This window comes from Setaria viridis, chromosome 9 (assembly GCF_005286985.2).
Source record: "Setaria viridis chromosome 9, Setaria_viridis_v4.0, whole genome shotgun sequence".
Lineage (NCBI taxonomy): Eukaryota > Viridiplantae > Streptophyta > Magnoliopsida > Poales > Poaceae > Setaria > Setaria viridis.
In genome coordinates this window covers 55742232-55759934 of record NC_048271.2, presented here as the reverse complement: position 1 = coordinate 55759934, position 17703 = coordinate 55742232, and the positions used below count along the sequence as shown (strand labels likewise).

At 46.4% G+C, this 17703-nt stretch overlaps 2 protein-coding genes across 2 annotated transcripts; one reads left to right on the top strand and one right to left on the bottom strand.

The window, feature by feature from the left end:
* The first annotated feature begins 1419 nt into the window (after positions 1-1419).
* Positions 1420-11175, top strand: LOC117837684 (uncharacterized). Its single transcript, XM_072290680.1, has 12 exons — positions 1420-1970; positions 2102-2181; positions 2867-3051; positions 3353-4421; positions 4508-4635; positions 5027-5086; positions 5185-5235; positions 5332-5403; positions 5787-5931; positions 6210-10067; positions 10149-10306; positions 10386-11175. The coding sequence occupies exons 1-12, from the start codon at positions 1591-1593 to the stop codon at positions 10812-10814; spliced, it is 6615 nt and encodes a 2204-aa protein (XP_072146781.1). The 5' UTR covers positions 1420-1590; the 3' UTR covers positions 10815-11175.
* Positions 11176-11848: 673 nt separating this feature from the next.
* LOC117837685 (uncharacterized) lies at positions 11849-15907 on the bottom strand. The gene is made up of 15 exons (XM_034717416.2): positions 15561-15907; positions 15390-15471; positions 14666-15079; positions 14335-14500; positions 14068-14220; positions 13687-13784; positions 13479-13570; positions 13293-13363; positions 13072-13207; positions 12822-12881; positions 12662-12744; positions 12513-12589; positions 12346-12416; positions 12198-12255; positions 11849-12103 (listed from the first exon to the last, which is right to left on the bottom strand). The coding sequence occupies exons 1-15, from the start codon at positions 15809-15811 to the stop codon at positions 11978-11980; spliced, it is 1938 nt and encodes a 645-aa protein (XP_034573307.1). The 5' UTR covers positions 15812-15907; the 3' UTR covers positions 11849-11977.
* Positions 15908-17703: the final 1796 nt, after the last annotated feature.

Sequence of the window (17703 nt, the reverse complement as noted above, 5' to 3'; positions counted from 1 at the left end):
TTTATCTTGCTTTATTTAAAATTAAACTTATCTAACTTGGAACCTGTACGAGAGGAAAAATTTAGATGATATTTTTCCGTTGTAGAAGTATCATGTTTTAGTTTTATGGACACATGTCATCCAACAAATTGGGTGTTAGTTGAATTGCTTGCTAACAAGTGACAACTCACACAATTGCGTGTCTATAGACCATAATGTCTCTAAATAACATAGAACCGTATAACATACAACTGGCATGTGTGCCGCGGTCCAAGTTAGTTGTGACTGGTACGGTACCTCACAGAAATAACTGCCGAATTGTTACTGTACGCTCGTGTTTTCTCCGTGCACGGCCGTGCTGGTACGGTGGGTGATGTGAACGTATGCTTTGTGCTGGACGAGCTGCCGTTTCGTCGCTAACGATCCAAACGGAGGAGGCGTGCCGTGGTTACGTTACACTCGCCACTATATCCTAATCCGATCCGATCCGAGGAGGCACTTGACATCATCAGTGCTACAGTTCGTTCCGGCACGTCGCTTTCGTCGATCGGGAGATGGCCTGTAGCTCTATAGCTTCGCCGTCCGCTCTGCTGCTGTCTGTTCCCCCGGCCAGCCTCACCCGCCTGCGATCCTCTCTCCCCTTCCACAAGGAACACATGCGGCGGACGTGACGCCGCCGGGCGGGGGACACGCTTCGGCTTCTGAGCGGTCACCTGTCGTGTTTTCCTTTGCCGCGGGAGAGGAATGGCAGCATCGTTTTTCTTGTTTCCTGTCCAAAGGAACAAGTACAAGACAAAGAAAAACAAAGGCAGCGCCTCACTTTGCAATCGCCATGCATATCAAAAGAGAGAGAGAAAAAAAGAAAAGGACACAAGGAAGAGTTCTGAGCTAGTTTTCGAAAAGCGAAGACGAGCATCCGAGCGGTCAGCAGCGGGTGTGTGCTCGCAGAGTCCTAGTAGTAGTCTACGCGGCGAACAATGGATGGAATCTCCTGGCCGACGGCTTGGCTTTGCAGCCTGGAGTCCATGTTCCAAGTTCCAACGGAGGAGCCAGTCAAAGCAGGCGTGGTGGCGTCTCAGCAGCGTATGGCGAACCACGCGGCTGGTCGCCCACTGCAGTGTCACCTCTCGTCTCGTCTCGTCTCGTCTCTATTAACCGCACCGCACCAACCAAAAATCACTGGATGGACGGCGAGCAGGGGTCAAGAACGAAAACCCCGAGACCGCAGGGGCCGAACCGCAAAAGGTGACGGCCGGGCCCAGCGACTGCTCGTGTGTCACCTCGCGTCTGGCCTCCCCCCGCCCGCGTGCGCGCCCACCGGCCCAACCCCCAAAAGCGGACGCCCACCCGGCCCCACCGCCGCTGCCCTTCACCTGCTCGCTTTTATGCCGAAAGCCCCCTCCCGAGCCCGCCAATTATTCCCTCGCCCCTCCCTTCCCTCCCTCCCTTGGCTTCCATTCCCTTCCCACCCAGCACAAGCAGCAGCAGCAGGGGAGGGGCGAGGAGTAGTCGCACGCGACCCCCACCCCCCGATTAGACCGCCGCGACGACGACGACCTGCTCGACGGCGACCCCGCCGCGCCGCCGCCAAGCCTAAACCCCACCCGATCCATGGACCCGGCGCCCGCCGGGGCCCACAACCTCACCCCACCGGAGGCCGGCTGGCCGCCCGAGCTCCGCCTCCCGCCGCCCCCAGCGGAGCCGCCGCCGCCGCCACCTCAAGCTGCGGGGATGGACGATTCGCAGTTCCTCGGCTCGATCATGGGGCTGCCGCCACCGGAGGCGCCGCAGCGCCAGGAGGCGCCCGCGCCCCTCGGGCCCAAGAGGAGGGGGAGGCCGCCGAAGAACAAGGACGGAGCGGGAGCGGGCGCGGGCTCGGGGGCGGCTCTGGTGCCCGCGCCGCCCAAGCCCGCCAGGAGGAAGGAGGACGAGGAGGAGGTCGTATGCTTCATCTGCTTCGACGGGGGCAACCTCGTCGTCTGCGATCGGAGGTGGGTGCCGTGCCGCGTGGCCTGCGCGGCTTGCCCGCGGAACGCGTCCACAGTTTCTCGGGCCGTGCGAATTGCGCTGTGGGTTTTCCTCCGACACTGACCCGGCTGCTTCTGTTTGTCTCTTGCTGTAGGGGATGCCCTAAGGTCTACCATCCGGCTTGCATCAAGCGCGACGAGGCCTTCTTCCAGTCCCGGAGCAAGTGGAACTGCGGTGAGCTTCATCCATCTCACTGGCACCCTTCTCTTTGCTTAAACAAGCTTGTTATAGTATTTGCTGTCAATTGTCTAAAGTGAATAATTGATGGCAAACATCATAGGCTACCTAAGGGGATAGATACAAGTGACTCGCACTGTTTGATTAATGATTTATAGAGCTGCTAGCTCCTGTGTGTTGCTAGCACCTCATAGAATGCTAGCTAAGTTAGGTCTCCTGTATTGAAGGGGCAATAATCCGCTCCCTCGCAGTCGGTTCGTGAGTATGCATTCCCTCACTTCGAGTGGAGTTCCCATTCAGTACATTCCCTAGATAGAAATGTGAATATTTAACGGGGTAATAAGTGATAACAATGGAGAGATGTCTGAAAGGAAAGTAGAATACGTAATGTGCGGTGGAGAACTGCCACGTGTCATGCTAAGGGCAATAAATAATCTTGATCGCCACACCCTTCTCACGCTTCATTGAACTCACGTGTGTATAGTTCCGTAATGATTCTCAGTTAGTTTGGCTTAGTTAGTACTAATAGAAGATGAAAGAGTATGTACTTTCATGAAAATGTTCAATCTTGAATTCAAAGTTTGCATCAGGTTGGCACTTATGCATCATGAACGTGTGTATAGTTCCGTAATGATTCTCACTTGAAGTAAACCCACGTGTTTCTTGACACTTTTTGTATCAGGTTGGCACATATGCAGCAGCTGTGAAAAGGCAGTGCACTATATGTGCTACACTTGTACATACTCCCTCTGCAAAGTTTGCATCAAGCAAGGTAAATTCTTCAGTGTCAGGGGGACCAAGGGCTTCTGCGACACGTGTTTTGGGACTATACTTTTGATAGAATCCAAAGATGAAAGCGCTACAAAGGTAAACCTCTCATTAATCTAAAAAACACTCCATTCATTTGACAAAGTCTCACAAATATGTTTCATTTCAACTTGGTAGTGTTATTTACATGCAAATTTTTTTAGCAAACTTAGTCATTCATTCACCACTGTTCTTTGAGAGTTAAATATTTCACACTTATTCTATATCTGCCTCTATGTCCTGCTTAGCACCACAATCTCATAAGATCCATGTGTGAAGAAACTAAATGTTTCACTTATTATTTGGTGCACTGTCCTACACGCTCAAGTGGCCTCTCTTTGCTATGTGTTGTGTCTTGCAGGTTGATTTTGATGACATACTCAGTTGGGAGTACCTTTTTAAGCTATATTGGCTAGATCTGAAAGGGAAGCTTTCATTGACATTGGAAGAACTTACTAGTGCCAAGAACAGATGGAATGTTCCTATCACTCCTGCTAGGAAAGAAAAAGATGAGTCATCTGATGACCTATACGACGTTAATAATGATGATGATGCTGGTTCTGACTGCTCCTCAAGAAAACGAAGGCGAGCTAATTCTTCAAGGAAAAAGGTTCGAAAACGGCGGAAGGTAGATTCAGATTGTAGCATTGCTGCAAAACAGGTCGTGCTTCCAATTGGATATGCTGGGAGCCTACCCACTGAAGTACCAAATGAAAGGGCGCCCTTGCCAGTAGCCACAAAAGTACCAAATGAACAGGTGCCCTTGCCAGTAGACTCGAAAGTACCAAATGAACAGGTGCAATTGCCGGTAGACATGGAAGTAGAAAAAGAACAGGCGCCCTTGCCACTAGACACAAAATGGGCGTCACCTGAGTTGTTGGAGTTCGTAGGACACATGAGAGATGGTGATCAATCTTTTATTTCTCAATTTGATGTTCAGACCCTTCTGCTGGAATATATTAAGAAGAATAACCTTCGTGATCCTAAGAGGAAAAGCCAAATTGTTTGTGACACAAGACTTCACCGCTTGTTCAGGAAATCACGTGTTGCTCACTTTGAGATGTTAAAGCTTTTGGAAATGCATTTTCTCATAAACGAGACTCCAAAAGTAAGTGATAAAAGTGAAGTGACCATCAATCTAAATTCGGCTCAAGTAGATACCAATGGATACAGTGACATGGCAGCAAAATTGTCTCCTGATAAGAGGAGAAGGATGCATAGAAAGGTGGATAGAGAAGCACAAGTTAATCTTGAGGCTTATGCAGCTATTGATATGCATAATATAAATTTAATTTACATGCGGCGCAGCCTGATGGAGGACTTAATTGATGATGCCACATTCTCAGACAAAATTTGTGGTGCTTTTGTGAGGATAAAAATTTCTGGTGTTGGTCAGAAACAAGATATATATCGTCTAGTAAAAGTTGTTGGTAAGATATTTACTTCTTTAAATTCATTCTTAAAGTTCTCTTCTAACCGTGAGCTAACTATCTTTCATTTTATTTTTATTTTGCAGGGACACACAAGGTTCCAGAAAAGTACTGCATTGGGAAGAAGATGACGAATTTTGCCCTTGAGATATTAAATTTAGACAAAAAGGAGATTATCAAGATGGATACAATATCTAACCAGGATTTTACAGAGGTAAATGCTTTTTCTTGGTGTCCTGTTTCTTGTCTAGCTCCCACAGCTAGCATTTCTTAAAAGTCCGTCCTGACTTGCTGTCTATTGTGTATCATTGAATACTTGGTGTTTATATTTGTGCATATTCGTTTGTTTCTGAGTTTATAGAATGATAAGCTAAGGGGCATAATCAAATGCCAAGATTTTCTGGCGTATGGGAGTTTTCCTCCCCCAGTATTTGACTAAAGGTTTTACATGCACTTTATTCTTTCTTAGAAGTAATATTCTGAAATCTTCTCATGGATTTCCTTGTGACCTAGTTCTTGTTCAATGGATTACTAGTTTTCATCGTAGCTGAACTATGTTTGGTTTCATTTTCACCTCCTTTTGACATCTACATTTACTTCTGTAGGAGGAGTGCAAACGCTTAAGGCAGAGCATGAAGTGTGGTCTAATTAGCAGACTAAAAGTGGTATGCTACTCGAGAGTGGACATTCATGATCTAATTTATTTCTAGCCCCTCAGATATGTGTAAGTATGATTTGTGTTTGTTTTGTATTATTAATGCAGGGGGATATTCAAGAGAAAGCCAAGATCTTGCAGTCTGTAAGAGTGAATGATGTAAGGACTACTCAGCTGCAAGAAATTATAGATACAATGATCTTGTTTTGTTATAAAATCTCAGATTTAACTCACTGCTATTTATAACTCTTACAGTGGTTTGAAAACGAAAAGGAGAGGCTGGGGCATCTTCGTGACCGTGCAAGTGAAACAGGGCGCAGAAAAGAATATCCTCTTGACCATCTTACTATGACGTGATATGCTTTTATTACTTAATGTTTCTGGTCCTCATCTTTTTTATAGCTGAACTATCTTTTCTGGATCTATTTTTCGCTTCTTCCAAAATAGATTTTTGCTTCAATGATAATTTATTATGCAATTTGCAGCTCCCTTTTTCTTGCCATAATCTTCCTGTAGGTCTGTTCATGCTAGAGACATGCTTCTAATAACTGGTGATCCTTTGGTCTGGACTTATGAATATTCATGATACTTTTTCAAAAAAAATATTCATGATAATCAAAGACAGCTTTATTTTTCTTATAGTACTTCGGCACTGAACTAACCTTTTACCACCTGCTGGGTAATTCTGTGATCCTTGACTTTATCATACACTTAGAGAATGTGTAGAAAAGCTGCAGCTTCTCAACAATTCTGAGGAAAGAACTCGCAGGATAAATGAGGTTCTGGAAGTGCATGTTGAGTCCCATATGGATCCTGATTATGAATCTGCCGAAGAAATGGATGACAAAAAAGCTGGTATTTATCTTCGCAAAATGTTAATGCTTTATGTTCAGTAATAAATATTAGAATGTAACTAGGTGTTTTGCATCATTTCACCCTCTAGTATAAGTTTTTATATTGTAAATTTCTTGCATAGATGTAATGCAACCTTTTCTGAATACTATGGCAACATTTCAATTGACCTGACAAAAGATTTGAATTGATGTTGCAAGTAGCATCAACTCTAATCACACTCCTTAATTTAAGTTTTAATTAATTTTAGTGTTTGAGTATTGTTTGTTTATTACGTGCAGTTGGAAGGTCTGTAAATCGGACAAGATCAGATACGTCCATATCACGAAGAAAATCAAAATATCCAAACACTATGCAAAACCATCCACAAAAAGTTTCTGATTCTAGCCACCATCCAAAAAAATTGTACTCGCAAAGTACAATACATGGATCTGGAGCTGGAAGAAAGTTTGAGAACAACACTATAGCAAACAGCTCTATGTATGAAGCTGGATCACTTTCGTCGTCTGGAGTAACAATGTCAAGTGACACGGAGCCAGAGAAAGTCTGGCACTACAAGGATCCTGCTGGGATTGTTCAGGGCCCATTCACTCTTTTGCAGCTATCAAAGTGGACAAGTTACTTCCCACGTGATCTGAGAGTTTGGCTAACATTTGAGAGTGAAGAGAGATCATTGCTGTTGACTGAAGTGCTTTCAAAACAGCAGAAAGATTTTAATCAAGCTGCATCACTTACAAGTAGCAAGGTAACATTGGCTGGCACTAGACATACAATGAACAGCCCAAGTGTGGATCAGACCAATGCTCTATCCCCTGTTGGTTATAGTGTGGCTGGTTCTTCTGGAATAACTGTTCAGTCTAATAAGTATTATGCTCCAGAAAGAGAGTGTGTGTACTCTCCAGATGATAGCTTGTCACTGTCAACTAGTTCGGTTCCACCCAAGGATGTTCGTACTGTGAATAGCCAAGCACAGTGCCAGACAAAACATTCAGTTTTTATTCAATCTCCTGGGAATTCATATGGGCAAACAGACTTGCACCATAATGGAATACATGGAGGATGCTCTGGTGAATCGAACCACCGTCACAGCAGCGCAGCCCTATGGAGTCCAACCACAGCCCACATGAGTGGTAGTGGACGTGGTAATACGGAATCTCATCAGAATCAACATGTTTCATGGTCGCAATGTCAACATGATTCTAAAGGTAGTTCACAATGTGGATCTGTTAAAGATCTGAATTCAAGGCGGGATCTATCAAAAAATCTACCTACTCAACGAGTCGGGAAAGATGTCTCCAGTCCTGTGTTTGCTTGGAGTCCGTCCGAGTCCAGGACCGCTTCAAGTCAGCATGAAGGCTCTTGCTTAAGTTCAACAACCAATCCAAACTTTGTTGACGAACTTCATTCTTCTATTGCTTCTGCAAAGTCTATGAGCTGTGCTCCAGAAACTCCTATTGAAGACAGAGGTTCTAGTTCGCCATCTGGCATGCTGAGTCACTCAGAAAGTGTTCCAATCTGCAGTCCACATTCAGCCCCTTTGGCGTCTGCTTCCGATATTTGCAAGATGGATGAGATCATGAATCAGCAAAGAACACTTGAAGCAGATACATCCAATGCTTCAGTTAATCAGTCTCCCCAATCGAAGATTTTCCATGTGTCCTCTCCTGATAACCAAGATATTGACCGTGAGGTTCCTAGTCCAGCTCCAAGATCTGAGAATAAGGAGCTTGCGGTTGACAACTCAGGGTTAACACCAGCATCACCTGAAAATGTTACTACCACTAATTCACCTGGTTCAAATACAGGCAAGATGGAGAAGATTGTGAGTCGGAAAAAGGTACCTGAGGCGGTTGCATCAAATTCTTCAGATAACCATTCTCCTCAATCAAAGGTTTCCCCTTCATCTTCTCCTAATAACAAAGATCTGGAATGTGAATGTCCCAGTTCATCCCCAAGGTCTGAGAATAAGGTTCCTGCTACGGACAATTCAGTTTTAACATCAGCAGCTCCCGAAAATCTAACGACAATTTCCGAACCTGCTTCCGGTACATGCAAAATGGAGGGTTTTGTGAATCAGCAAAAAACACTTGAGGTGGATGCATCAAATAATAACAAAGATCTGGAATGTGAATGTCCCAGTTCATCCCCAAGGTCTGAGAACAAGGTTCCTGCTATGGACATTTCACTTTTAACATCAGCAGCTCCCGAAAATCTAACAGCAACTTCTGAACCTGCTTCCGGTACGTGCAAAATGGAGGGCTTTGCGGATCAGCAAAAAACACTTGAGGTGGATGCATCAAATAATAACAAAGATCTGGAATGTGAATGTCCCAGTTCATCCCCAAGGTCTGAGAACAAGGTTCCTGCTATGGATAATTCACCTTTAACATCAGCAGCTCCTGAAAATGTAATGGCAACTTCTGCACCTGCTTCCGGTACATGCAAAATGGAGGGCTTTATGAATCAGCAAAAAACAGTTGACACGGATGTATCAAATAATAACAAAGATCTGGAATGTGAATGTCCCAGTTCATCCCCAAGGTCTGAGAATAAGGTTCCTGCTTTGGACAATTCACTTTTAACATCAGCAGCTCCTGAAAATCTATCGGCAACTTCTGTACCTGCCTCCGGTACATGCAAAATGGAGGACTTTGTGAATCAGCAGAAAACACTTGACGCGGATGCATCAAATGCTCCACTGTATCAGCCTCCTCATTCTCACATTTTCCCTGTAACTAGTCCTGATTATCAAGATATTGGACGTGAATCTCCTAGTTTTACTCCAAGATCCGACAGTAAGGAACCTCTTGTGGACAACTCAATGTTAACATCAACAGCACCTGAAAATCTAACGACAGCTTCTGCATCTGCTTCCGATACATGCGAAATGGAGTTTGTGAATCAGCAAAAAACACTTGAAACGGATGCATCAAATGCTCCACTTAATCAGCCTCCTCACACTCACATTTTCCCTGTGTCTTCTCCTGATGATAAAGATATTGAGTGTGAATCTCCTCGTCCAAATCCAATATCTGGCAGTAAGGACCCTCTTGTGGACAAGTCAGTGTTAACATCAGCAGGGCCTGAAAATCTACCAACAACTTCTGCGCCTGCTTCCGGTACATGCAAGGTGGAGGAGATCTTGAATAAGGAAAGAACACCTGAAGCAGATGCATCGAATGTTTCACCTAATCAGCCTCCTCACTCTAGCTTTTCATGTCCTGATAACCAAGATATGGAGTGTGAATATCCTCGTCCAACTCCAAGATATGAGAGCGAGCAGCCTGTCATGGATAACTCAGGGTTAACATCAATTGTGCCTGAAAATTTAACTTCTGCATCTACTCCCGATATATGCAAGATGGAGGATATTTTGAATGAGAAAAGAACACTTGAAGCAAACCCGTCAAATGGTTCAGTTATTCAGTCTCCTCAATCCAAGGTTTTCCCTGTATCTTCTCCTAGTACAAATCCTAAACCTGAGATTAAGGAACCTGTTGTGGTCAGCTATGTGTTAACATCAGCAGCGTCTGATAATTTAACTAAGCAACATATGGACCCACCAGATGCATTTGTATCACTCAAGTCTGATCCACCAACTGGGGTTCCTAGACCTGAGATTGATGAACCTGTTGTTGTCAGCTCTGTGTTAACATTAGCAGCACCTGAAAATTTAACTAAGCAACATGTGGACTCACCAGATGCTTTTGTATCACACAAGTCTGGTCCATCAACTGGGGGATTAGGTGCGATGGAGTCAGATTTTAAATGTGAAGAAACTATTCAAAAAGAACTATACTGTCAAAGTGAATCTACTGTTGTTACAAGAGGAAACATGTTAATTGATCTTTCATATGGTGCTGAGTCGATAGATGTGTCGGATGTCCTGGAATCTTTAATGGAAGAACAAAGGTGTGGGACTTCGTACATGCAAGGAACAACTGATTTGGAGGACTTCCTAGCCACTTCTGTCGAGGAAGAACCACAATGCTCAAGCCCTATTGCACTATCTCCTTGGGGTGAACCTAGTTACTACCAAGGTGATGCTGTTGATTCTGCACTATGGGGTGCCCAAGATGATCCAATCAACAATATGTGGTCATTGCTTTCACCAAGACCTACACTCCAGCCTTCATCTGGTTAGTCAGAATGTCAATGCTTAGCATGTCCTGAACTCTCCATTAATTCTGTAGTTGAATCATCTGTTTTCTCTCCACCAGGTATTGGAACTGAGGGGAAGGTAGCTTTTGGTATCAATGAGGTAGTTCTAGCCCATGGTAATAATAATGAAATTGTTCGAGGAGGATTAGTGCCAGGGGAGGACAATGTGAACCAGGTGAACTTGGGTGCACCCACAGATTGGGTATTGCCCGAGCAGGTAATTGTGTTGCAATACATGAATGGCATTTTCTTCCTATATGACTTTTCATATGACATTGTGATTTTCCTTACTTCAGATCCCATCAATACCAAATGATATGTCAATGTCGTCAGTAGATGAGAGTACCGGAGTTGTAGGTTGGCAGCCATCAGCCAATCAGAACTTAAATGAGGGTACTACATGGAGCACTAGCCAGAATCTCAACATGTCCAGTAATGAAAAAGCAGGGCCCTCAAGTAAAAAGACATGGGAAGCACCAAGGAAGCAGGAATCCACCGATTCCAGTATTTCTAGTTCAGGAGAGGTCATTGGAAACACCCGAAAGGGCTTGAACCCACCTTCTGGTAATGCTAATCGGGGCATCCAGCGGAATCATCACCGTGGCAGGTACTCTCAGATCAGTGAGTCTTGGCTTCTTAGTTCAAATCACTCTAGGAGTAGGTCTGATAGATTTGGCAGTGGTGGGTCATCAAGATCGACTTCAAAAGGGCACACTAGGGGCTAATGTAAATTTGACGAGGGAGGAAGGGTGCATCTTGTAGCTACCTGCATCCTTGATCTCTGCAGCAGAAATAGGTTTTAAAATTCTTTGTCATATCTTTCCACTTTGTATAGGCTAATTACAATGTAGTCAACAGAGCGTAAATGACCATCTCTGCTCCACTCAACTGTAGCAAGGAGTATATGTTTAGCATAGAGGTATGACCGAATGTGCTTGCCCCAACAAGTAGATTCAGCTTTTGGGCAGGGTCTGTATCATCTTGACACTGTTCGATGGAACAGCAATTGTACCACCACGATCTCTTCACGTACTGATACGCCCGATGTGTTGGAAACAGTGATGTCTGATTGATTGGTTTAGCTTCTGATCTTTCTGTGTTACTGGATGATTTAACTTGCTGATGAAGAACACATTGTTCAATATTCTTGGTTTAGACAACTTCCTAGTAGAGATCGATACCGGTGAAAATATGTAGGATCTGTGATACTTAGTGTGTTATTGTACATCGAACTTGGTGGAAGATGGTTTGTTTCTTTCTTAATTTATTTTGGCGATAGTTGAAGATGGTTTGCTGAAAGGAGACTGTATGTACCAGATAGGCTGATGATGACGAAAATTGTACTGAGAAATTTACTTGGAATCGGCTGCTCCCTAATCTTAATAACTATGGTGTGTCGTAGACTTGTACCGTGTATTGGGTGTGGCCTAATAAGTGATACTTTGTTCGTCATGTATGATCCTTTTGTGGCATTCGGTGCTGGTTTTCCAACCGATTATCACGTCATCAATGTGAGAAATGACGTTAGGCCTGGCATCTCGTCTCTGCTCGGTTTCGGTTTCATTTTACTTCGTGCTTGCTTTGCTTGGTTCAGCACTATAGATGCACTTGACATCTTCCCTTCGACTACTGCTTCATCAACCATGGAATAGCCGCATGCGGTTCTCGACCTCCTCAGCAATCCTCAAATGCGCTAAGCGTATGATTGATGCAGGGAACGAGTAGAAATCACAAGACCTAAACTACAATCATGTCGATATCCAATCCAAAATCTTTTAACAGCTCTTAAGTAAATTTATTTGTAAGACGTTTAGTAAATTCAGAATTTTTTTCCTCACGGAGATATTTACATCTTGTCTCCAAGCATACTGTGCAATTGTTACATCTGTTATTTGCTGACTGACGGAAGGGGGACAAAAACAGGATAGTAGGTATTCAATTCAAGATGCTCGAGGATCTGTTGGGCAGCTGATAGGTACGACGAATGGCCATCAACAAGCTCGGTAACGTCAACCTGTAAATTGTACAGAAAACGTTATGCAAAACAGTACAAGATCAACAAACTTGATCAAAGGCGCAAGAATGGTCGTCGGCATCAGCATGCTTACATTCTCGACACCAGGCACATCAATGGCCTGGATGCCAGCTAATCCTTGGCTGAGCAGGCTGCATCAGAGAATTAGTAAGCCACAAAAGAAATCATCAAAACTGTTCAGCAGTGGCTATCCGATCCAAAATCAATCCCACTTCATATACCTTGCTCGGAAGGTAACACCGAGAATCCAGTCATCTCTCGAGTAAACGTTCACAAATCTTCCCGCAACCATCTGCAGTTAAGCAAAAGGGCATGTTAAGTGATGGAAACAGCCAAATAGGGCGTTAGGGACATTTGTAACTGAAGATTACATATCTTTGCCCCATACCTTCCTGGCAGGCTCCCACCGCTCACCCTTCACCGAAACAGGTGCGCCTAGGAGTACAATCCTCTCGACGAGTCCCTCTGATTCATTCCATCAAATGTATGAGCAAAGTCATAATGAACTTTAGGTGGAGGTAATTATAGAACAGATACCATTGTCGCTTGACAAAGCTAGCTCTTGTAAACACTTGAATATAACTCGTGCTCCTAACGAGAACCCAATGAGAGTCACAGGCCTGAGAGAATTTTAGAATCAGGGAAAAATGTACATGAACTAACTGCACTGGATAAAACATGCTTCAGCTGGAACTACCTGTTTCCCTGTAGTCCCTTTAGAAGCACTTCAGCGAGCATTTTTCCTGCCTTGTCTGATCTGAGAGGGTAGAGTTGCTCAGTTAGCTAAATAAATAGCTACAATCCTTAAAAGTCACATTTTCCAAACAGTGCGCAGTAGATACATACACTAGATATTCTAAAGTATTGTAACTGGGAATTTAGCACAAGGCATACTGGAAAAATTAGCAGTTATCGCATGACATTGTACTATGAGAGTTAGCAAGCACCTGTCAATAGCAACAGACCATTTACTATCAATAAAATCAGTAGCTGCAAGCAACGTTGCAGGCCAAGCAAATGCTGCAAGAAGACCACTTAAGACAGTTCTCATTGCACCTTGTTTCATCAATTCCATTGCAAGTCCTGCATCAACAATGACAACATTAGTTACAAATTTACAAGGTGATCATAAACAGTGTAAGGTAGAGTAAAAAACCCCGGACATTACTTGATGTCAGCCAATCCTGTATTGCTGTACTCACTGCAATTATATGCTTAGACTCCCACTGAAGGATGTACCTGCCAAACGTTAATCGACAGTGTAAGATTGCTCCAGCTTTATGCATAGATGTAAAACACATGGACAAAGTACAGCGACTATGATTCACAAAACAGATGAAAAGGCACTCCATACTTCTCTAGGTTATCCTTCCATCCTTCCCAAGGTTTACAGAAGTCCTCCTCGTCAAAAGCAAATCCAGAAACCAAGATGCCAACCGCAAGGCGCTGAAAGAGTTAACACAATTTACACAAAGACCAAATCAGTTTGGTTCCAAGATGGTTGAATGGCATTTTAGTCTCTTGAAGTTAACGCGGAAGTCAGACAGAGAAAAGGAACTCACACCCTGATTGTGGTTATCACCAATAGGTTTGAACTCAAATTCTTTCACTTTTCCAATTCGTCTTGCCATTTTGCTTCCCGTCAAGCCAGCTCCAGCAGCTATTTGGCCAACAATCAATCCAAGGAATATAAACAACCAAGTACAACACTTGGATAATACGTTACGACTTCTACAAGGAATTGGTCTAACTGTAAAATGTGCCAGTACTCATACAGAGGTGTGTTCGTTCGTTATCTGTGAAGGCTCACTAATCACTACGGTAACAGCTATGACCAACAGAGAATTAAATCTTGGTTGCTAGATTGCATGGGACATATAGTGAAGAAAGAGAAACATGAAATAACATCATCAGAGCAGTTTCAAAAGAACATTTCTACTAACCTCCAAATGAAGCAGCAACTGCCACAGAGCCAGCAACAGATCCTGCTGCAGCAGCCATAGCAGCAAATCCACTAGCTCCTATGAATGGGACAAGTGTACCGAGTGTTGGCGCAAGAGCACCGAATCCAGCAGCAATGGCTGGTGCAGCTAAACCTGTCGGGCAGAAGAGATTGAGAGGAGCATATCAATCTCCTGGGGTAGTGTGTCCAAGTGAACTGTCAACGTGTTTCTACTTGAATGGATATATTATTGGGAACTCAGTCCTACCCCCTGTAATAGCCAGCAATGCTCCCCCAGTCAAGGCAGCTGCACCAATAATGCCACCACGCTTCCATTTTTCCCATTTGCTCTTCGGTGATGCACTTTCTCGCTCTTGTTCTTGCTCCTTTGCTGCAGCCATGGCAGAGCATGCGACCATTACCTCGATAGCTTCCTACAGTACCAAGATTAATGGTTACAAAAGACGTCAAGCTATGTGAAACTACATGCATATGAGCAAGTTCCTCCTTGGATGATCTCAGTGCATTTTGTTTGTCGAAATTCTACACCAAGTGATTAATTACTCTTGCTGCATTGAGAAGGAATAGCTTGTACAAACCATTTTGATCCACTTGACGTCAAGCCATGTTGCTAGCAACCGGAGAGCAACACGATGCCGAGCATCATAACCCTTTCTGAAGTGAGACGACTTCCTGTCCTCTTCCTCTTGTGATACAGGTTTATCAGCCACACAGGCAGAGAGAAGCGCATATAGCAATGCCATCTTGCGGTGATGGTTAGCAGGGACATCATCTAAGGATAACTTGTCGATTCCAAGCAAGTTCTCAGCTGATTCTGCCGTTCCAGAGGTAGAAGTCATGGAGTCTTTACTCTCCTCTTTGATTTTCTCATCCGGCACGGCACCACTTCCCAAGCTCATCACCATGACATCAACTGCTTTGGCCAAGGCATGTTCTTGCTCCAATCTATCTGAAGAACTTTCACCATCTTCTTCAAAGATTATCCTTAGAAACTGCAAAATGTAAAGTGAAACGAGACTGTCTGTGAAATGCAATACTGAAAGAGTTAGTTAAACATTCACGGGACTGCTTGCTAAAGCACACATAGAAGTTGAGCAGCATTTTAGAGAGATCATCAGCTGAACAGTAGGGATGATTTGTTAACAATTCGATCAGGTCAGCGTTACAAGCACAGTCGCTACCAGCATTGGAACACGGAAACCCCCAATTGAGACCCGCCCGTGACGGTGACCCCAAATCCGCACCCAACTAATTGTTAGGTGAGCACACGATCGGGGTGGGAAGGGAAGGGGAGTGGCGTACCGCGCCAATGTGATGCTTGGCCTCCGTCGACGCGGCAGTCTCCTCCAGCCCAGCCCAGGCCTTGGGGTCGATCTCCAGGAACCTAAGCGATCGCAAGTAGCACTAAGCAAAACGGGCGCGCTCATCTGGACGATTTGACGAGCCGCGGGGGAAGAGGCAGCGGCCGCGCACCTGAAGACGGGGCGGAGGAGGCCGCGGGAGTCGTGCGTCCAGAGGTCGGCGTCCGAGGCGGCGTCGGAGCCCGAGCCGCTGGTGGTGGCGGTGGAGGCGGAGGAGCCCCCGCTGGCGCTGCTGGCACGCTCGTCGTCGTCGGGGGAGGCGGCGCCGAGGGGCGCGGACTGGTGGATCTGCGCCTGGCGGAGCGCGAGCGCCAGCAGCGCCCCCGCCGCGTAGCGCTGCGTGGGCGTCAGCGTGGTCGCCATCGGTGTGGGCGGAGGCGGAGCGCGCGCGCCGGCCGGCAGCTCGTGGGTTTTGCGGTTTTGGCTTGGAAATTTCGTTTGCTTCGGGGCCGGGCGAGAGCGACACGGCATTTTGATATGCTGGGTGCGTCCGGGTTGAGTTGACTGCTTCCGCGCACTGCACGAGACGGCGGAAATTTGGGACAGGCCACGTGGAATGGCAAGAAGATTGAGTTCCTTCCAGACGGCCACCAACACCGCTGCCGATAGACCACAGCTTGTACTTTGCTGAAGATGGTTTGTCCGTCAGATTAGTTAGTATAGGCAGAGGATAGGATTGCTCAAAGCTTTCTTGTTGCAAACAAGTATCCATGACAAACACAAAACCCATCGTTCGGCACTGTAGGCGTCTGCAGGAACGATAGTCACCAGCCTTCTTCTGCCACTCCTACTGCAATGTCTCGCCTCATGCACGTCAGCGAACAAAAACGATGTCCATTGCCATCTTCGCGCAGTTTCAGCAGGTCCACAGCCCAGACCGCAGGCGCAGCGACTGCCGCTTTTTCGGGAGGACACGAAGGCGACTGTGAGCTGCGGAACTGCGGATCAAGCCGCCATTGCTGCCGGTGCGACCTCAACTGCGCGGCTGCTCGCTCGCTCCGATGCGTCACCGACCTCGAATCCATCGCTTACGATCCTTGCTGCCGGAGCAGAGAGCTGGCTTCAGAACGGCGCTTCCATCCAAGAGCCAACAGGGACCGAGGGCGAGGAGGACGGCGATGGCGGACGGGCGGGCGGGCGGTGGAGCCGACGAGGGAGGGGAGGAGGCGCGCAAACGAGCCGGCGGCGCAAACCAGGGTTCTTTCGGCGAATATTTGGATCGCGATTATCCAAATATAGGGGTGTTTTTTAAATATTGGATCACGATCAATAACTGCGATTCAAATTAGAGCTTAGGCCGGGGTGCTAAATTTGAACAAGTGTGCTAAAAGTAGTGTGCTAAAGTTTAGCACCCCACTTTTCTTTAGCACATCAAATAGGTGCTAAAAGGTGCTAATGGGTGCTAAAAGTGGTTCCCTGTCTAAAATTTTCTTGGTTGGCCCCCCACCCCCCTCTCTCTTTCCTCCTTCGGCCGGCCAAGCCTCCTTCGCCGGCCTCGCTACCTCCACCGGCCACGCCTCCTCCGCCCGGCCCCACAGCATTCGCCGGCGACGCCTCCTCCGCCCGGCCATGCCGCCTCCGCCGGCCCCACCGCCTCCGCCGACCGTGCCGCCTCCGCACCCTCCTCTCTCGGCGCAGGGCCGGCTGTCGGCGGTGCCATCGGGCCCATCCTCCCCGTCGGCGAGGCGCGTGACGAGGGAGTCGGCGCTGCGTGATGAGGGAGCACGTCTCCACCGTCGGGAGCGGGGCGGGGCCGGTGGAGGAGGAGTCCTCGCCGCGCGGCGGTGGCTCTGACCCGGGGGAGGAGGGTGAGGAGCGACGCCCGTAGGTGATTTCGCCGGCGCGAGGAGGGAGAGGAGCTTGGTCGCGCGGCCGCCGCCTCCTGGCGGGGGAGGGAGGGCAACTAGGGGCACGGAGGCCGGCGCGGCTAGGGAAGGTGGGGAGAAGAGCGAGAGAAGAGGAAGAGAGAGAGGAAGAAAGGAAGAAAGTGGGGGTAAATAAGTCTTTTATCAACCCAAGTGCTAAACTTTAGCCTCCTTTCCAAACACCCCAAGGTGCTAAACTTTAACCCTTCATTTGAGGGTGATAAAATTTAGCATTGTGCTAAACTTTAGCACAGGATATCCAAACAGAACCTTAATGCATGAAAACAATGAGAGATTAGCTCTGGGTGTTTTTTGAATGGATAATTCGAAATAGGGTGTTTTATGAAAAATATCGGATCGCGACTATTAATCGCGATCCGAATCGGGGTG

What these genes read in the sequence shown, in the direction of transcription:
- LOC117837685 (XM_034717416.2), bottom strand. Translation starts at nt 15,811, where the DNA reads ATGGCGACCACGCTGACGCCCACGCAGCGCTACGCGGCGGGGGCGCTG. An exon ending in TGGAAGGATAACCTAGAGAA is followed by an intron (nt 13,364 to 13,478) that starts GTATGGAGTGCC and finishes AACGTTTGGCAG; the next exon opens with GTACATCCTTCAGTGGGAGT. An exon ending in ATGTGCCTGGTGTCGAGAAT is followed by an intron (nt 12,104 to 12,197) that starts GTAAGCATGCTG and finishes TACAATTTACAG; the next exon opens with GTTGACGTTACCGAGCTTGT.
- LOC117837684 (XM_072290680.1), top strand. Translation starts at nt 1,591, where the DNA reads ATGGACCCGGCGCCCGCCGGGGCCCACAACCTCACCCCACCGGAGGCC. An exon ending in AGTCTGTAAGAGTGAATGAT is followed by an intron (nt 5,236 to 5,331) that starts GTAAGGACTACT and finishes TAACTCTTACAG; the next exon opens with TGGTTTGAAAACGAAAAGGA. An exon ending in AATGGATGACAAAAAAGCTG is followed by an intron (nt 5,932 to 6,209) that starts GTATTTATCTTC and finishes TATTACGTGCAG; the next exon opens with TTGGAAGGTCTGTAAATCGG.